The sequence below is a fragment of the Venturia canescens genome, chromosome 4 (genome assembly GCF_019457755.1).
Source record: "Venturia canescens isolate UGA chromosome 4, ASM1945775v1, whole genome shotgun sequence".
Lineage (NCBI taxonomy): Eukaryota > Metazoa > Arthropoda > Insecta > Hymenoptera > Ichneumonidae > Venturia > Venturia canescens.
Window position 1 is genome coordinate 5,131,238 of NC_057424.1, and position 19,873 is coordinate 5,151,110.

The following is a 19,873-nucleotide window of genomic DNA, read 5'->3' on the forward strand; positions in this document are numbered from 1 at the left end:
TGAACGCCGCAACCTCGACCACCTGCGCATCCCGCGTTGATTTCTCCCGACACACACATTCACAATTCACATTTCACATTCCCGCTCGCTGCGCTCAGCGGCGTCGCATTCGCATATGATTGCATATTGACGTTGGTGCGTGAACTCGCTTCCCGCTTGCCCCGCTTCGCCATTTTCTTTGCCGCGGCGCAGAACACACAGTGCTTTGGATTCTCCGATTTTTCGAGCCGGAGTCGTAAATTGGGTCCTCCAAAAGTGAGCGCATCCATTGTGCTGCATTGCAAGTCCGTAGAGCTTGACACCCTTACGTGCCGCGTTTTACGATTTCTCTTATGGCGCTGTTCTGTTGACATCGAAACTGAACATTTTTCGCGAATAAAATTCAACGTCTTTGGTCATTACGTGTAGCGCTACCTAAACAGTGAAGGGATATAATAAAAAATCTCTGCTTTCTCTACGTGATTTTCGGCGTCTTTTTTGTCGTCGTTTCAACGTAAGAAAAAAAAACCTGCGGCACAGTTATAACACGCGAGTGTGCGAGAGAAGCCAACAACCGAGTCACCGAGTGACGGGATTAGATCACCGTGTTCACGTTTTCCGGGCGTAGTACACGCTCCTCAATATACTGGACTTTTCTTCTACCGTGAGTATTATTACTGTCATGCATAATAATATTACGAATTTTACGAATCCCCTAACGATCTCCAGTTTCTCGATGATTCTAGCTGTTTATTGTGAATCATTGAAAATTTCAATTACGTTTACATATGTGAGAATTGTACCGGTGACGTTCGAAAATGAACAAAAGTTCTCAATTTATTTGAATTGTAAGGAAAACAATGTCAAATCGATCGGGACCGATCGCATTTTACAGCCCATCTCTCTCCTCTCCCCCTTCATCTGTCCTCACATAAATTATATGAATAACGCGTTTTTTTGCCTCTGACATTTTCGCGAATGAACGCGGCGACGCCTCATTTCGACAGCCGAATGTTTTTCAGTATTTCATTTTCGAAAGACTCGATGACAGACGTATGGTGGAAACTTCGGAAAGAAATCGTTATTTTATCAAATTAACGTCATTTATCATGTGGATTCGATATCTCGCATGAAACAAAGATGTAGTTGTATGCGCATAAGTTTTTGTTCAACCCACACACACGATAACGTGTATTTAGATATGATTTGTGTGGTAAACAGGGCGTATCGAGTATATACAAATGCAATCGAAATTCTTCGCATTTGCGAATCGATGCGTGAAGTAATTTTCGTATAATAAATCGTGTTGAGGAAATCGATTGCGAGTCAATCTTTTTTTGATCAAACACAATCCATTTTTTAATATTCCTTGTAATTTTCGAATCGAGGTCAAGATTAAGTGATTACGAATCGATTCATTTTTTCTCGTTAAAATCAACCGCAGCATATTTAGGTTACATGTCGCATCGATGTGTGCTCATTTTTTGTACATACTGTGCGGATAATAACGTGTTCAAATTGATTCCCAACGCGTTTTTACTCATTGTAATTTCATTGGAATCGATTTTCATACAAAACATACACGAATGTACTTCAGCGATGACTATTCTCGCTCGAGGAACTTCTCCTGGGGTTATTTACGTGAGAAGGTCGAAACACTGATAACGCTTCGTCGTGAATTCGTCACGGCACGTGACCTTGTCGAAATTGTTCATTATACCGTGTAAATAAATATGTGTACATAGTAACGTTAAAGCACTCCGGGTGGGCGTACACCAAACAGATGTTTACTCGCGCTATGCGGGAGAGCTCTCGTATACGAAATACGAATGAATATAAAATTCGATTACACAGGGTGTTCCAATAGTCGCTCTCAATTCTGCCGATTATTCCAGCGAACCAAGAAATTACGTTCGGTCCTTAATATTATTTTATTTCGATGCGCAGTCGCCTTCGGATACTTTTTGGCATATTTTTATTGATTCAATTAAACAAACCATTTCTCTTTTTTAATAACAATCATTATTTATACTCGAGTTGAAACGTGGTCGATTAACAATCGCTTTAAAATTCTAATTGACCCCTTTTTATTTCTGTTACGACTTAACCTAAAAATTACGTCCATAAAACTGTTTCGTTGTATACAAACATTTTTTATGAATGAAACGACGCAGCTCGTGTCTAGACACGCGGTCTCTTTCTCAGTTTGCTCTCGTCATCGATAACACTCACGATTAGTGTTTCGGGTGGTCATTCACCCACGATTATATGATAAAAACGATCATTGTTTTCCAGGGAAATGAATAATAAGTTTCATCTTTATTTTTATTGCTTCGCGTGACTCGAAAAGAGTTTGAAAGAATTAAGGTGATTTATCAGTTGCGCGAGTGCGAGAGAGATAGCTGCAAAATGGTTGCCCACGGTTTACTCTCGGACATCCTTGATTTTTTGAGAAAAATCAAAATTACGCCCTCTTGCACCGAGAAATTGAAATTTCGATCATAACAACAAAATTGTGTGTTTTCTTCACCTTCACCATGCTTAAGATTAATCGTAATATCATTTTTTATCAGTATTACACGTTGCGAAAAATGTTGGGACCATTTTTCACTGATGACAATAGCGAAGAAACTGAAATTTCATTCGGATTGTTTCCATTTTTTTTTGGGGGAAAGAGGGAAAGGTTCGTACCTTTCCCTCTTTAAATAAACCCCCATATCATTTTTCGTTGATAATAATGCTGAAAAAAAATGTTGGACCATTTTTAGCAAAAGTATGTATTGTAAATGTTTACCACATTTTCTTTCAAATATTAAACTACTCGGAATAAACCGCGTGCAGCAGGATTTTTACCGACTGAACAACTGTTGAATCACTCTAATGAAATGGATAAAAGATGAATTGTTGTTTATTGAATTGGTATTGCAGATTAGAGAGTGTACGGGTTATTAATCGTTCTGAAGATGGAGATGAACTGAAGGCCTTGTATACACTGGCAGTGGGCGGAAAAACGTGATTTTCTTCATTTTTTATTTCGACAAGAAAATAAATGTTGATTGTAAAATTGTGAACGACACATTGATTAGTGCATATTTTCATGTATTTGTACAATCTTTTTCATCAAAAAGTTTCTCAAAATGGCGCAACTCCAGCTGTATTCAAGTAGCACCTTTTTTTAAGCATCAGTTGCGGTGGACATGACAACTAAAAACTATTAATCCGATCCATACCAAATTTTGACCACTTATTTATTACAATAATAGCTTGGGCCTGGACGAAGGATTTGTAATAATTTTGTTTTTAAAAAAATGGCGACAGTTTTAACAAACAATTCATTTTTTGAGGTGCTAAATTCTCGGTTTTTTTGTTACAATATTTATTACTAAAAAATACGAAATCCTTCGTCCAGGCCCTGGCTATTGTTATAATAAATAAGTGGTATAAATTTCGTATAGATCGCATTAATAGTTTTTTAGTAATCGTGTCCTCCGCAAAAGTATTTTTCAAAAAAGACGATTTTGAGGATAGAGCGGATGCAAAAGGTTTCGGTGTGTTGGTGTGGGAAAGGAATTTGAGGATTACGAGCCGTTACAGCATTGAATAGAACTTTAAAAGATTCAATCAGATTTCAATTGAGTATTTCAATAACTGTTTTTCGATCAAATTTTCCGGCAACGAATTTTTTCACGAGAAAGAACATCGCGATAACGGAAATGTTTCTTAAAAACATAAAAACAATCATTTTAAATTCTATTTCGCGTACGATCGATTTATCATCCGCCAACGCCCCCACACGTATCGCCCCCGAACGTCATTTTCTATTTCCAGACAAGACTTTGCCTCAGAGACAAGATACAGGATCGTTGAGAGAATAACTCCTCCGGACCTTCCAACGATCCTTCTCTTAGGTCATTCGTATTATTCACATTACGTAGAGCCACTTACCGTTAGAACCTTGAACGAAAAATAGTTCCTTCTTCACGAATCTGTCATCAACATATTTGGGATAGAAACGTCTCTCGTTTAATTTATCTCCCCCGTTTGATTGATGTCGGAATTGCAAATTTTTTTTTTTTTTTTTTTTTTTTTCATTTCGTTTAATTTTTTGTAATTTCATTTGAGAAATTATGCAATTAGGTCATTGAAAAAAGGGATAAAAAATTCTGTCGACACAATCGTAATCACGATTGAGTCGATTTTTTGACCATTTTAATCCTGAATGATAACGAAAGTGAAAGACGGAAATGTCGTTGCACAACGAGTTTGTAAATTTGATTCGAGCGCATAAGAATGTGTGAGGTGGCCCTGACTAACCGGTAAATGAATCGAGATTTTTTGTAACCAACTCCCGGAGCAGCTGTTTATCAACTTGATTTGTCGTTTCGAAGTACTTCCGGAGAATTTCGGGATTCGTTTGTAGCGCAAAACACGAAACGGAAAATTGAACATATTTTTAATCATTTTTATAGGAAAGAATACACTGAACGGAATAAAAAATGGATCCAGGATTCCCAGGACAGCACACTACGACGACAACCGTCACCACAAGCTCGACGACTCAACAACAAAATATACGATTTGATCCCTCTTACATAAGAAGTATTCCTGGCATGCTGAAAGCAGCACAACTCGTAAGTTTTTTATTCATTAATATTACAAGTTTATCTACATATGTGAAAATTAATTTTTTGCAAAATATTAAAAAAAAGATCATCGATGAGTTTGAAAATAATATTTTAACAAAAGGTCATTGATAGAATATTCGAGTACTCGATAAATAAGGGAAATTTCTAATTAATTCTCAGTGATTTGTTAAAAATCTTGAGAAAAAAACTTTTGAAAATTTGTTTCGTTTTCGCTAATCGTCTCCAATCGGAGCACGAGCTCACAAATTTGTCAACTTCCAATGACTTTCAGTAAATTTTACGGAATAGTGAGAAGAATTATTGAAAAAAATATGGAACAAATTTCGTGCCAGAATTTTGATTGTACTTATTTACTATACTTGGCTTAAGTTGTTTTTTTTTATCTCTTCGATATTGATGCTTCGATTTGAATTTGTAGATTATGGATCTCCTCGGTTTCATATGCATAACTGTATCAGCAGACAGTAACCATAGCCGAGGTAATTGGTTCAACACAGTAGCAATGCTTGGATTCTGGATCACAGGATTTTTATTGGCCTTCTATATCTTCCACGTTGTCGAAAAATTCTCCAGGATACCGTGGCAAAAAATTGTAAGAATATTTCAACGATCTCGTAACAACATTAAAAATATGAAGATGTTCACTGTTGTCGATCAAGTCAAACGTTGCGATAATATTCGTTTGTCTCTGCAGCCTTAACATGAATCAGATGCCTACAGAAATTTCTAGTTTTTCGAGACTACACTGGCTACGTTTGTTACTCTTTTTTTTTTTTATTTATTTATGTTTTGTTACGGGGATGCTTGAATAGAGAGAAACGAAAATTTGCGAATAATACCGATTTTCCCCACGAGAAAATCGATCTCGTGTTCTTCCTTGAGTGTCATTTTTTGAACGACTTTTCCCGACATTATTTTCAAGGAATGGTGTTTATTTGAATAAGATCAAAAGTTCTGGCCAATCATTCACTCACTTCAGAATCGATAGAATTGAAATACATGAAACAAATTTCTCAAAATTCAACCATTCTTGAATACCAACGAACTTGGTTTTTATTCACGATTATCTAAATCTCAATCACACTACTGTTACAAATTTCTTTCCATCAATTCGTTGTTCTAAACAGTTGTGGAAACGATACACGAAAAAGAATGGCAGGTATGTATAAAATAGCAAAAGACATTCGACACCGTGCCAGTAAATCACCTCGCACATCCTTTTTCAGCCAAAATCTCCTATTATTTTTCCATCAATTTGGAACGGTGTATGTATTTTTTGTTCGAATAAACGGACTACAATTATACATTATTCCAATTAGAAAATTTATTATTTTCTTCCAATGATATGTTATGAATAGTTAGAACTTTTAAATACTTTAGAAAACATTAGAATTCTCATTCCAATAACTTTTATATAATTCATGCAAAAACAATGATTGTGCTGATTTTCTTTTTATGCATATTCTCATTATATTTTCAAACACTAAAATGAAATGCACTAGAATCATAGTTGCACAAAAATACGAATATTTATAGAAATTTGTGAAAGACCAAAAATTTTGGCATTAAAATATTTTACTCCAAATAGAGAAAATTCGTCACTATTTTATAGTTATATAGCTGATTTATCGATAGCTCGAACATTTGCTTGTAAACGCTCGGAATTAAAGGATTTATTTCGAATTTTGAAACCCTTGTTGAGTTTTACAGATATGAACGAAAAACTATTTCTTTTTTTTAAGGAATTTATTTACTGCGCTCTCTGGACAGTCTTTTATTTGTTGGCGGCATCTCTGGCGGCCGATTGGGCTCGACATAGCGAAGGATTTGGCGTTGCTGCGGTAAGTTTACGCCGGAGTGCAAACAATGTTCGAAGAATATCGATGATGGAGCACCGGAATACGAAAAACTCACGTGTATCCTGTTTTTCATCGTTTATTTATTTACTTTTATAAATCCGCAGTTCTTCGGGTTCGTCGCTATGGTGGCGTACGGTTACGACGCCTGGTTGAAGTTCAACGGTGTTAAGCGTGGTTTCCCAGCCCAAGGCCAGCACGAATCATCGAAGCAAGTTTCGACGGTCACGAGTCCCGCTTACTAAAAAGAAATCGACCACGAGAAACGACGTGAAAATGAGGGATGACAACGAAAAACAAGAAAACGAGCCTGATTAAATATAGTTTTTCAGTTTCTTTTTCTTTATTTATTACAATGTTTACTTTTACTTAAAACGGATCACAGAACAACGTGAGATGCTTAAGGGCGCTCAACGCGAGTCGAGTGAAATCTTCTTCATTCCTAACTAACCAAATAATCGCCTAAAAATGATGCATCTGACAAAAGAAAAGCGCATAAGACACTCGAACCCTTTTGAAAACAATGCATTTTCACTTTCAACATCGCATCAACGCCAAAGTAAAAAACGAGAAAAACGAATCAGAATCTAAGTAAGACGTGTACGGAGTTGACGAATTCGTAGAGAAGGGAAAAACAACTGAAAATCGAGACTGTACATATACCTGTTACAAATCTATGCACGAATGAGTATCTTGTTTCTCAGCGTTACGTATCACATGCCACTCGTTAGGTAACGCTTTTCCATCCGTATGTGCATCCAAGTACAACCTAAATATACATACATATATACAAAGACATGTATCTTGTACGCTTAAGTATATAAATACGCACCTCTTAAGAGTCTGTTGTGCACACACAAAATATTTATTTCGCTGCTTTCGCAAAACGATTTCCGGCATAATGGCTCTTACACGATGACACGCTCTTACCGCGTTTCGGTCTTAAGAGGTTATTATTTATACGAAAACATTTTTTCCGAAGAATGTTTTCGAAACTCTGCTTAAACACTAAAATCATATATTTTTGTTAGTAACTTTTATCTTATGTCCTTTCAAACTCTTCTCGTTTCGATTATCGTTGCCTTTTTTCTCTCTTTTTTTTTCCATCAAATCATTGATCAAAGATAATATATATTTAAGCTATTTTGCAAATACCTTTATGTGCTATATATTTCTTATCATCACTTATAAAACGTCGATTTCGATATTACGTTTTTTCGTATTATTAATATTATCAATAATTAGACTGTTCTTTTGGATTGGAAAGTACTCAAGATTTTTAAATATGAATGATATTTTAAAAAATAGTTTAGTTTATTCTGTAGATGTGTCAAATGATGAATGAAAATCTGGAACGAAGCTCTTCTCAGCTCGAGAGATAACATCTCCGATTACAGTTGCACGCGTTCCATTTATTTATTATTATTGAATATATCCTTTTTATTATTAAGATTATTATTGCCTCAACTGGGCTTAAATCAACAATAATTTTTTTCTTATTGTAATATCTTCATTATATTAACATTGTAAAAAAAAACGTTATGAAAACCACAAAGTATTATAAACATATGTTTGAAGTTTTTTTCCTCGTCTTTTTTTAAAAGACGAATTTGACTGTTACTTTTATTCGTAACTTTTCTCATTGCTGTCACTATAAGACATTTTTAAATTTTAGTTATTTTCTTACGAATTTGTTCTCTAATTGATTGCTCGAATAATTTGCGTGTAATTATGTTCCAAAAAATGAATTTTTGAATATTTGTTGCTTGAAAAGACCACTTGCATGCTGTGAAAACTTGGCTCATCTCTTCGTTTCGTAGATTCGAAGAATCATTAGTTTATCAAAGTGTTGTAGCACTCGAAAACCGTTAGTTTAAATCAACGATTGAACTCTTTCAATATTTCAGACATTTTTATTCATACGTTTGTGAATATTTATCATTCGAATTACTTTATAAAATAATTTTACATCGTTTATCGTTACGCTACGTTTGTCTTTCGTTTCTAAAAATACACTGCAGAGTAGAAACGTGCGACTTGAAAAAGGTTTGTATTCTGCTTCGAAATATCTTCGATCGATTTGTCCTTAAGATTTTCGAGTTAAATTCTCGTAGAATTTTGTCAATTCCATGTTTGTTCATATCCAACTGAATTTTCGATACGTTCTCAATCGTTTTTTTGACTTTGTTTCTCTTGAGACTTGACATTTTTCGCTACAAAGGTAAGTTTTTATTTTCAAACTTACACAGTTTTGATATTCATCGATTCTTTCGATCTACTCACTCCTCTCTTTCTTACCGCTCTTTATTTTTTACTACTAATTTTCGTTTCATTCGAGAATGTAGCTGCGTGGAATGAGAACAAATGTTTCTTTCGCACAAACGTTGAAAGTTCATGACAATAAATTATTGTTCGTGGAATTAATGTGGTTACTTATGCATGCCCACAAATCAATGGACCAATATATATGCATATGACTATGAATATATCACTGTGAAAATTATAGAACGAGCAATACGTACGTGTAAATAATTTTCGTCCCGCTCTGTACGCATATCGGAGTGAAATAATATCGAAGCTCGAATAACGTTATTGAAAAATTCTAAACAAGATAAAGCTTTATTATTCAAACACGAATATAAATTGTTGACGATTTTTAGCGCGTTGAAAACAAAGAGAAAGAAAATACCGAGAGAACGAAGTTTGCAGAGCAAATTACCAGTTATGCAAATTTATATTGCTATCAATTTTACAAACGAAACTTTAAATGATGTACGACTCGTTGCTTGTTATTACTTCGTATACGTTATACCACGAATCCTCGATATAATATTATATTGCTGCGTTAAAACTGGTTTATATTTTCGAACAATGTAAGTTGTAATGAAAATATGCTGCTCACGGATGTATTGGCTGTGGCGAAGGAATAATCGACTCGAGCAGAATCATGGAAATTCTCATTTCCATGGTATTTTTCTAACGAGGAAAAATCGTCGCGAGAGAACGTTTCGATAATTTCAGTTTTTTCATTCAAGCACTGGAGGGTTGAGTATTTATTCAAAGTTTCATTATTTCAAGTTTGGACGATCAATTTTTCTGCCTAAAGACTCTCGTCAAGTTTTTATATCGGAAGTGCAAGTCATTTCTCGAGACTCTAGATTTAATTCGATCCTTCAAGTATTCCATTTCGCTGCGATGCACTAAGACGATAGAATTGAATCATATTTTGTTGAGACTCGAGTTCAACGATGCCAATACATCATCATTCCGGGGCTTAATGTCAAGAAATATATCCGACGAAAACATGATTCTAGAAATGTAGAAAAAAATGTGTTATACCTTGTGAAATCTTCGTAGACGATCTGTTAATAAATCGTCTTAATAGAGTGAAATAAAAACGCAGTTTTAGTAATTGCCCAAAATCGACGTTCGCTGAAACGACGAATGCGCTGATGATTCGGAAAAAACGAAAACTGTAAATACTTAAGGAGCTCGAGAAAATGCATGCGAATCTTCGAGATTGTGAAATTTTTGTTCCTCTTATCGCTGAAGTGACAAGCCAAATAGATTCGAGCCCAGAAATTCATTTATCTCATTCAAACTCTGATATTTCTCGTATTTTTTCTATAAAGACCTTAAAAACTCTTCGCACTCTGCAGAATTTGGAAGGGTGAAAAACTGAGAAAATTCCCAACGCTTTGATTTTTGTATAGTAAAGGTTTACTAAAAAAACGAATGAGACAAAAAATGTACAAATTTTTACGAAGAACGTACGAGCCTAATTATAAATGGGCTGCGGTCGTCGAGCTTGTTTTTTCCCCATGCTCGATAAATCGATCGTTTTACCGTTCGGTAAAACGAGCTTGTTCTCCTGATAATCGACGAAGCCATTTTCCCGTTCTTCTTCCTGCTGTTCCTCGTCGCATTTTATTCCAGTCTCGTAAGTGTATTCCCGACGAAAACCATCCAAATCTATGTAACCGTATTTACCACGAGTTATGCAATCGACACCGATCAATTCCTCCTTGTACGAACCGTCGTCGTTCTCGAAACCCCACGTTATCGAGCCGTCCGGATTGTCTTCCCTCCATCGTCGGATTATCTTTAAACCCACACAAAATATCAATATTTTTCGTCCCTCGATCTGTTTTCACACGCACAGAAAAATTATCGGAAAAAAAAAAAAAAAAAAAAATCACTTTCCAACTCTCAAATAAATATGGAGTAGAAACGAGTAACCGGAAATGGAGCCCAAAAGATAATAATTTTTTCGTATTTGACGAAAAAAGGAAAATATTATAAAAAGTGGGTGTGAAATCTTGAACGAATTACCTGTGCGACCGGTTTTTTGTCCCGAGTCGCCCCGTCGCGCGGTGGCTCAGGATACTTGGCACGGGTTTCGGAGTAATTATCACGTGGCGATTCGGAATACCTGTCCCTGATTTCGGGGGCTTTTGACGGGCTCCTTACGGGAGGCTGCGGTTGCTGGTGTTGTCTCGCAGTGATTCTGACCTCTGGTACATCTTCGACAACGGGTTTGCGGAGTTTGTAGGGCTTTTGCGGTCTGTACTGTACGGGAGGGGGGTTTTGTTCGGGCAGGGGCGCAGGCCGAGCGAGAGGTGGCGACGGAGAAGCTCCGCGAAATTGTCCCAAGCCAAGATCAGGTTTGGGGGTCAATGGGCCGCCGACGAGGTTGCCAGACTGTGGAGAAAAGCTCGAGACAGCCCCGAGGCTGGCGATCGCTTGTGCCACGTCCTCTTCCTCTTCTTCGGCCTCTTCGCTCACCGGTTTTATCAATGATTGTTGCTGCAGTTGTTTTTCCTGTTGTCGTTGTTGCTGCTGCGATTGCTTGTCCTGCTGGTTGTTTTCCTGCTGCTGTCGCTCCTGAGCACCGGCTGGAATGCTGGCGGCCTTTACAGCGAGGGGCGAAATGAACACGGGCCTTGGCCTGGCATTCGCGAAGCTGGCCAATCCTGGAGCATCGCTCGTGGGCACCGGACGCGGTCGGCTGGATACGATAAAATAAAAAATTGTTCAAATTCGTGGGACTCCAGCACGACCGCACTAATTTTTTAATCTTTGCGAAATGAAAAGTCTACCTCAGCGGAATGGGTCGTCGGGGACGTGCCGATCCACCGATCGGTTGAAGCTGCGCTCCGTTAGCGAGTCGAGGGTTGTGGAGCTTTTGATAACGAGGCTTCGAGGTCGTGCCGGTTCGCTGGGGCAAAACGTCGACCTCGGAATACTGCGCACTCGCGTATCCAAGAATGCATAGTAACAACTGAAAAGACAAATTTGCACGATTACTTTTGTGTTAAATAAAAAACGCCAGGTTATCCTCGTCGCCCAAGTTATTTTTATCGATACAATAATTTCATTCGATTCTAATAACGCGGAGCTGCGTACACGCGCCTTCGGACTCGACAGGATCGCCGCGTCACACAATTCTCTCCATCCGTACGTAAAGGTCAGCCTACTTTCCTCATGCATATCAGAAGTCGCTCCACATTTCTGTGCACCGCGCACGACGTATTCTCGAATATTCTGTATTCTCGAGAATTTTATGCGTCGATACGCCCAACTCGAAGCCATGAACCGCGTAAAACACTTTTCAATCACTTTCTCTTTTCTCTCTGCTTGTTACTTACACGGTTATTTGCCACTGCTGTTTGACTCCTTTGCTCTCAAACGTGAGCGCGTGTACACGAGCGGCTGTAACGGCGGGCATACTTTGGGCGCGATCGGAGCATGATTCGAGGGTGCGTGCCAAGAATTCAATTTATTTAGTCACTCTGCCGCGTTCCGTTGCATGTGCTCGAGAGCCATGACTTTTCGTTCCGTATTTTAAAATATCCAGAAGAAAAGCGACTGGAAGGAGGCTCCGGGTGGGCCGGACGCTCGAGAACAAAATTCTCGTCGTTCCAAGTACTTTTTCGAATACATTCGAGTCCCCTCGTCGTTCTCGTTTTCATGCAATTTACCGGCGCAATAATGTTATACTTAAGCGAACGGACGAGGGCCGAACGCGACCGCTGGAACGAGATATCAACGATCGAAAATATTCTCGTGCGTCGACGCGCTCGCGAGATCGCTCTCGATATCCTACAATTTAAACATTATGACGCAAGAGACCCACCAAACGGCCCGCACCGGTTCAAGCATTTATTTTTTGATTCACGAGATGAACCACTTTCACTTTCGACCCTACGTGTAACACGCGTCCGCAACTCCCAACGTGTTTTACCTCTCCACAACGCACACGTCTTATACAATACGTTCAATTCGTTTATATATACGTCTCTCTCTTGCGAGCGTTCTCCGCATTCGGTGGCTAATGAAAGTAAAAGTAGACCGAGACGTTATCAGGCATTTGTATTTCTTTCAAGTCTACAAGGATTATTATGGACGAAACGGTTATTACGATGATGCAAATCGCGATCAAAGAATTTTGTTTATTTACGTAGGAGCTGCACGTTGGCAACACGAAACTTGACATATCTTTTACTCTATTTTGATAATTGATCAAATGATGAATTAATGATTTACTGAAAAAAATTAAATTAATTTTTAATTATTTATTTATGAAATTGAAAAATTTGTCGTTTGCTGTACGTTCGGAACGCGAAACTCGATATCCTTCCCGCAGTTTTCCGAAAATCTTTAGAAGAAATTTTCCATAATTTTAAAAATGATAAATGAATTATTGATTATAGAAAATATGTTAAATCATTCATTTATTAAAAATTGAATATTAATAGTTTATAAACACGCTGCTCGCTGACAGCACGAAACTTGGTATCTTCGACTCAATTTTCCGGAGATCGTTTGATTAAGGGCATTTTCAGACTCCAAAACGGATCGATTTGTTTACGATTTATAGGGGAAAATTCATCTTTTATGAGCCTCGAGAGCGGAGCGTGTTTTCATCGAGTAATAAGCGATTTCCCGTGAGAAATGGCGCCATTAAAAATCGCATTGCATCAAGTGCCTGCCGCGGAATTTATAAATGAAACATTAGATTGCTCCGGCGGATCTCTATAATATGTGAGGAAAACCGCGAGTTGTGTTTGGCCGTGCTGACGCCATTGTGTCTTTCCGAACGAAAGTCTCGCGTTGCCATGAATTCTCAATTGCACCGAGTGTGGCTTGTAAATGCAGAATTTCGACGAGAAAAATCGAGCGCGGGTGTTTTTTTCGAACTCTTCGAAACTTGGACGACCGATTCTTACGATTTCCATGCTTTTTCCAGCTCGGTAGAGCGACCTGCCGAGTCCTACGAGTTCTTTATGGGGGCCTTCGATAATGTAATTTTTTATTTCTTCTCCCAACCATCGAGCTCCTACGTCCACGATGATTTTCTCGATCAAACGAGAAAAACATGTTGAGTGACAGAAAGCGGACGCGTTTTGAGCCATCGCGAGTCGGTAATAGCGTTTTTATTAGCAATTTAATGTCGACTCGTTCTGAGCAATCTCTTTGCTAATTGGCACTTGGAAATGCGGCCTGGAAAATCGGATTATTGAGTCGTCCCATGCAGAGCGGGGTCGCCTCGCGCCGCCTTTTTTTCTTCTGACGCGTCGATTCGTCTAATCGTTATATGCACATCAGCATCCACATGGAGAAGAAAAAAGGGTTTTCCAGACTGGACGTTGCCAACGGAAGCGAAATTTTAGCCGATAATCCGCAGTTGGAACGAAATCTACTGAGATCGCGGTATTGAAATTTCGTAAAAGTTATATCACGAGCTCGTTGGAGTTCGAAGACCGCGCGGACAGTTCGAATACCGGAAATTTAATTTCGCACGCTCGAGTGCCGACTCCCCGTCTTTCACCATACGCTCCCAACGGATTCTTAAGAAAAACAGATGTCAGTGGTCGAGCATTTGAAAAATAGTAAAGCCCCCGCGAGTTCATACGAAAATGATATTCTTTGAGAATCATTTGAAAAAAGTGAAGCTTCAGCAAAGAAATAAGTCGAAACGTGCTCCGAGCTCTTTTGGCGAGCGCATAAAAAATCGCGTATAGTCAGTAACAGTCGAGGGTGATTCAAATTTTCACGAAGACGTTTCACTACCTCAGCAAATAAATAAGTGAAAAAGCTCAAGAATGGAAACGCTACTGAGATCGAAATGAAAATATAACTCACGATTGCTCTGCTGTGTAAAGCCATGTCTGGGCTCGCTCTCCGGCGACTGGGTGTGGTGCGTTATGCCGGACACTGTCTCGAGCTACTCCCCGTTCACGAGTTCTTATACCTATATCCCCGTTAAAATGCTACAGTAGCAGCAGCGACGACGACGACGACGACGACGACGACGAAGGCGAAGACGAGGAGGACTACGTCGACGAAGGCAACGCTACGGAGGAGGCAAACGACGCGAACTTTTGCGGACAGAAGCTCTCAAGACTTTCTTCCAACGTGGGAAGATTTATGTTGGACACGGCGCGTTACTAAGCCTCGAATAAAAATTACGCTGAAAAATAAACTCGCGCGTTACGTCGTGCGAACTCCCTCTTTTACCTTCCGGCCCATTTCTCCGGCGTCCTTGCGACAAATTTCTCCCTCCTCGCGCTCGTCTCGAAGCTCCTTCGGGAGTAGAAGCTTGCGGAGTGAGCCTGTTGCGAGCTTGAGTCCGGGCTCGCGCAGTTGAGCAGTGCTGCGTGAGCAAAAGCGTGCATGAAAACGATAAAAACGTTTCAGAGTCGCTTCAGGATTCAGAAAAATCTCTCGTTTTCAGTCCAAACCCCGTTTATTCGGCGTTCCCTGCCACCTTTGACATTCGGGAGGCAGCGATGAAACACGACCCACTGTAACGTGGGTCTTGAGGAGATTACAAGGATCCCATTCCCCGCGGGGTGTGTTACGCAGGAGATATCCTCCGAGGAGCGGCGCGTACCCCGATCCGGTGCGACGACGCTCGCCACTTTATGACTCCGTGGAACACGAGCGATCCAAAGTTATAACCTACATCGGAGGCATAAGTGGATCGCGAATTTCTCGCACGCGTTTCTCTCCAATGGCGCACCGTACCGATGAGCGAATTAACGGTCAATGCGACAAGCGTCGTCGGACGTGCGCAGATTCAATGCCCCGGAACCCCACGGTCGAACTGCTGCTTTCCTCGCTCGAGTTTCGCGACACCCGATAGACCCAGTTTTTCTCAGGACGAAGCAGCGCTGTCGAATGCGACTCGCTGCATCGCGCGCACGTTAATTTTTCTGTGAAAACCGTTAGATTTTTCGATCGGATAAAGAAAATTGCTTCGGAATATCGAGTATACCGACGAGAACAAAAATCGAATCATTTTCGCTCGCAATCGACTCCTCGCCTCGTCCCTGTTGCTCGTCGTACTCCCTCCTTCCCCCCCCCCCCCCCCCGCCGCGCGTGATCGCGAGCACGAAGAGGATCGCCGCTGCTCCGTAAAAACGTAGGTAACAACAAAGGCTGCGCGAAGAAACCCTGGACGGTTGAGCTATATCATTTCTCTGACATTAACATTGATAAAATCATCGACCTCGAGAGAATCTCGCTACGATAAAGATAAGGATAGTCTGCAGTAATCGCTCGTGCAGTCTTGAAGGTCGCACCTCGAAAGGATGCCGAGAATCCCGAGGCGCGCACACACACACACACAGACACGCACTTTGACTCGTGAAACTCTCACTTCTCGCTATTGCTGATCGACATACGTTCGCGATAAAAACAAATTTTATTATCTATTTTAAAAGCTTTTTTATACAGAGAAATGTCGATTCTTTAAACCAGCAAAATAACGAATTTCATGCAAGTGCACAATTTTTAAGGGCGGGGAACTCGGAAAAGGAAGCTCGGTGGAAAGAATACCCAGTTTCAACCCGCGAACACCACACTGATGCAAATTTGCATCTACGAAAATTGAAAGTGTCTGGAACCTTCAAAATTCATGCTTTCCTCAATTCGGCCATTTTTCTATAATAAAACTTGATTTGCCAATTTTTTAAATGCTTGTAATCGATTACTAAGTTACCCCTAAAAAGTCTCGTTGCAAGATTCATTCCATAGATTCATGACTGAAATAAAAACCTTTTCAAAAGTTACATTTGCAGGATTTGCACGCACCATCAGTCTCGTGAGTGTGTCACCTCAAAGGGCGAGTGGTGTCGATGAGTTAACAATCTTTTTAGACGCTACAGGTAACAATTTCGCAAACCAATTTTATTGATTTCCGGAATTTTGAAAACCCGAGCATCAATAATTCACTCGCGATCACTAGCAAATCTTCAGAGGCACTTCACGAGAGGATTTTATTTTTCGATTTTTTGCATTTTTTTTTGACACTTGGAAGTGAAAATACTAATTTTTGCCAAAAAAATGAGCCTATTTGCTATTGTAAAGTCAGTAATTATGAAAAATTGGAAAAAAAACTCTCGCAGATGCCTGGTCAATTGTGTGAGGAAGTAGCATGCCGAATTTCGAAAGGATCGGTCGAGTAGATTTCGATTTACACTGTTCGCAGGTATGGACAACTTTTTTCCGGAGTGCCTCTGCTACCATCGAGAGTTAATTATTGATATTCGAGTTTTAAAAATTCAAGAAATCTTGTTCATATATTCTATTATGATGTAACAATCGATAAAATAGATTTTTATTATCTGTAGCGTCTAAAAAAAATTCTTAAAAACTTTTTCTTTCGCGAATTGCCGCAAGGGCGCACGTTAGCAAAACGCTGGAACAACAAACCAATGTAAATCCAGCAAAATGATCTTCAAATCAACATATTTATTAACCGATGCTCTGTAAAACATTTGCCATCAAACAAAAAAATGTAAAATCCACCATTTTTCTCACACCTCGCACCAAAGGCCGATTGAATTCGTGCATAAAATCGTTTATATTTTATTCATGAGTTTCCTCATTTGGTCTCAAGTCTGATCGCAATTTGCTTTCATTCTTCCCGCCCCCCTTTGTACCAGCTCATCGATCGACTTGCTCTCGCGAAATGATGAAAAATAAGCGATTTAAGGATAAATCTCAACGAGGAGGCAAAATGTTGGATTTTTTTGCCTCCTCGATTCCTCGGAATCCTCCGAACGTCTTACTTTTAAAATCGAATTTTAAGAGCACGTAGATCGTCCTAATATATTTCTATAAAGCGAAAGACTCGAGTGCCAAGAAAGTATGAGAATGGCTTTGGGTTGGCGAGCAGGGCGAATAAGCCAGACAGATCATTTTGCCTCTGTGAACAAGCGAGCGAGGCTGCAGAAACCCCCTGTATGAAACCGGTTTACCTGTGTATATATCGCCCGTTCGAGCTACGTAGCCCTCGCACCACAGCGTCACTTCTCTCTTTTTTTCTAAGTTTATATACTTATTTTTTTTATCTTCCCTCTTCCCTCTCGAAGCCTCTTTCACTCTCGTTCCCCCTCGTTTTATTCGAGTGCCGGGCACGCGGGAATCTCGTAGCTGCGCGCAACGAGGAGGCGAGCCTCCTTCTGAAGAAACGGAGCGGAGAGGAGAAGAATCGTGGAAACTTTGCTCCCCGGGAGAGCCCTTGATCCCCCCCGAGATCGAGCAATCGATCAGCTCCTCTCTCGTCCTTCGCTGTTATTGTACCATTTTTCCTGCCTCGACGCATATATATAGAATTTCCTTTGGTTTTATTCATTCGCTCGCGATTTTTATGGGGATAAGAAAAATCGAAGGACGCGACTTCTGCGAAGTAACGCGAGTTTTGTAAAGCGCGATGGTTCAGCAAAGGTGAGCGGAACAGATGCGGCGGATTTCGCTCATCGGCGGCAAAGTCGTCGCGAAAAAATAAAAACGTTCGGAGGGAACTGAAAGTTAAAATGCTCTGCTGGAAGCCGCCATTTTGGGATTCTCACGAGGACCACCGAAACCGAGGGGAGTAAAAAAGATTTTAGCTTTCTGCGGGCGAGTCGCGGAGCACCGAATCCCTCGACAAAGAGAACCACCGGGTTCGCGCATATACCCGCTTAAATTCGCTAATGGCGTCCGTGACGAGCGAGAGGGTAGATGCGACGAGGAACGCGCCAGAGCAAAAGACCGCTCAGACGCTCTTTTAGCTTTGGCTGTATCCATAGATGGTACCCCGAAGATCGAGTCCCGTGACTCGCCGAAGGAGACTCGAAGGCCGCGAGAGCTCTCCGCGCGAGGGAGAGACTCCCGCCAGACTCGTGTTTTACTCGACTACTTATATTCTACTCTCTTACATAGAAATTTAAGCCCCGGCTACACTCACAACTCGATTACTTCCCTCGCCGATCGATCTTCTTCGGTTCTCCGTCTCCCGTTCGAGCCCGGGATTTAACGAAGATCATGCGCTACTTGCCATTCAAAAGAGCAATATAATTGAACTTTCTTCTTTTCGTGATCAAAGAAACAATATAAATTTTTTGAGATTGATCAATTTCTAATATAACGACAGCGATTAAAGTAGATCATGCTCGAAGGATCGTATTTTATATATTTTATAGGGGGGGGGGGGGGGGTCTAAATTGGGTCGATTTTTATTCCCCAATTAAAGATATAATCACTTTAAATATATACAAAATACCAAAATAAGCAAATGTTAAGTTATACGAGTGCTCGTTGCCAATTTCGTTCAATCTTTTACGTAATATTTATTATTAGCAAGACTATCGTCTCGAATTTTTTTCCCAAACCTCCACCATTATATACTTCATCGTGATTGTGTACGTTTTTCATAAACTTCGTAAGAAGCGTTCATTCGTTACATCGAAAGACAAACGATTTTTCTTCATATTTAAACACGTTCATCTCAAAAATCAATAAAACGAGCCCCTTAAAATTTGATATGCGCGACGTCTACTAGTCATTCAAACTCTGTCTAAATTTCAAGAAATAAAATCGTTTCGTGGATGATCTACCTTAAAATACTTACCGTTTGTGTCGTCATTACTCGTTAACCTCAAATGAGTGTTTTTATTTTTCCATTCCCGAGTGATTTTCAACACGTTAACAAGGCTTTCTCAAGACATCATTGATATCTAAAAACATTATACTCTCTAAAGTTGGTACAGGCTCACAATGTTGCCATGCTAAACCATGCTAAAAACATAAAAAATTTCAAATTTATCAGAATTTAATAAAATTTGGTGAACATATTCTTTAGTGCCAAATTTGAGAATACAAATTTTTTAAGATTTTTCTTCTGTACAGTTATCGAGTAATTGATCACTAAAGTTCACGTGTACAAGCATAGCGTTTCTGTATAGGCAACATTCCGGGCATAAGAAATCTGCTTTAATGCGTAATTACTCGATAACTAAGCAGAAGAAAATTTTGGTACATCGTTAAATCCAAATGGTCGCACAGAGGAAGTGCTCTGCCATAAGAGCCAATGTATAACCCTTAAAAAAAAGTGATTTTCGT

The 19,873-nt window shown here is 39.7% G+C and overlaps 2 protein-coding genes across 2 annotated transcripts; one reads left to right on the top strand and one right to left on the bottom strand.

Annotated features, from left to right (window-relative positions):
• Positions 1-89: 89 nt before the first annotated feature.
• LOC122410187 (CKLF-like MARVEL transmembrane domain-containing protein 4) lies at positions 90-9,903 on the top strand. The gene is made up of 5 exons (XM_043418282.1): positions 90-643; positions 4,449-4,610; positions 5,044-5,217; positions 6,368-6,466; positions 6,589-9,903. Exons 2-5 carry the CDS (start codon positions 4,476-4,478, stop codon positions 6,724-6,726), a joined length of 546 nt encoding a protein of 181 aa, XP_043274217.1. The 5' UTR covers positions 90-643; positions 4,449-4,475; the 3' UTR covers positions 6,727-9,903.
• Positions 9,904-10,178: 275 nt separating this feature from the next.
• LOC122410186 (probable serine/threonine-protein kinase DDB_G0281745) lies at positions 10,179-15,745 on the bottom strand. The gene is made up of 4 exons (XM_043418281.1): positions 14,627-15,745; positions 11,581-11,762; positions 10,814-11,489; positions 10,179-10,583 (listed from the first exon to the last, which is right to left on the bottom strand). Exons 1-4 carry the CDS (start codon positions 14,648-14,650, stop codon positions 10,260-10,262), a joined length of 1,206 nt encoding a protein of 401 aa, XP_043274216.1. The 5' UTR covers positions 14,651-15,745; the 3' UTR covers positions 10,179-10,259.
• Positions 15,746-19,873: the final 4,128 nt, after the last annotated feature.

Excerpts from the sequence above, each read along its gene's own strand:
- LOC122410187 (XM_043418282.1), top strand. The coding sequence starts at position 4,476 with ATGGATCCAGGATTCCCAGGACAGCACACTACGACGACAACCGTCACC. Across the intron at positions 4,611-5,043 it reads TGCTGAAAGCAGCACAACTC|ATTATGGATCTCCTCGGTTT; the intron begins GTAAGTTTTTTA and ends TTGAATTTGTAG. Across the intron at positions 6,467-6,588 it reads AAGGATTTGGCGTTGCTGCG|TTCTTCGGGTTCGTCGCTAT; the intron begins GTAAGTTTACGC and ends ATAAATCCGCAG.
- LOC122410186 (XM_043418281.1), bottom strand. The coding sequence starts at position 14,650 with ATGGCTTTACACAGCAGAGCAATC. Across the intron at positions 11,490-11,580 it reads CGACGACCCATTCCGCTGAG|CCGACCGCGTCCGGTGCCCA; the intron begins GTAGACTTTTCA and ends TATCGTATCCAG. Across the intron at positions 10,584-10,813 it reads ACAAAAAACCGGTCGCACAG|ATAATCCGACGATGGAGGGA; the intron begins GTAATTCGTTCA and ends GTGGGTTTAAAG.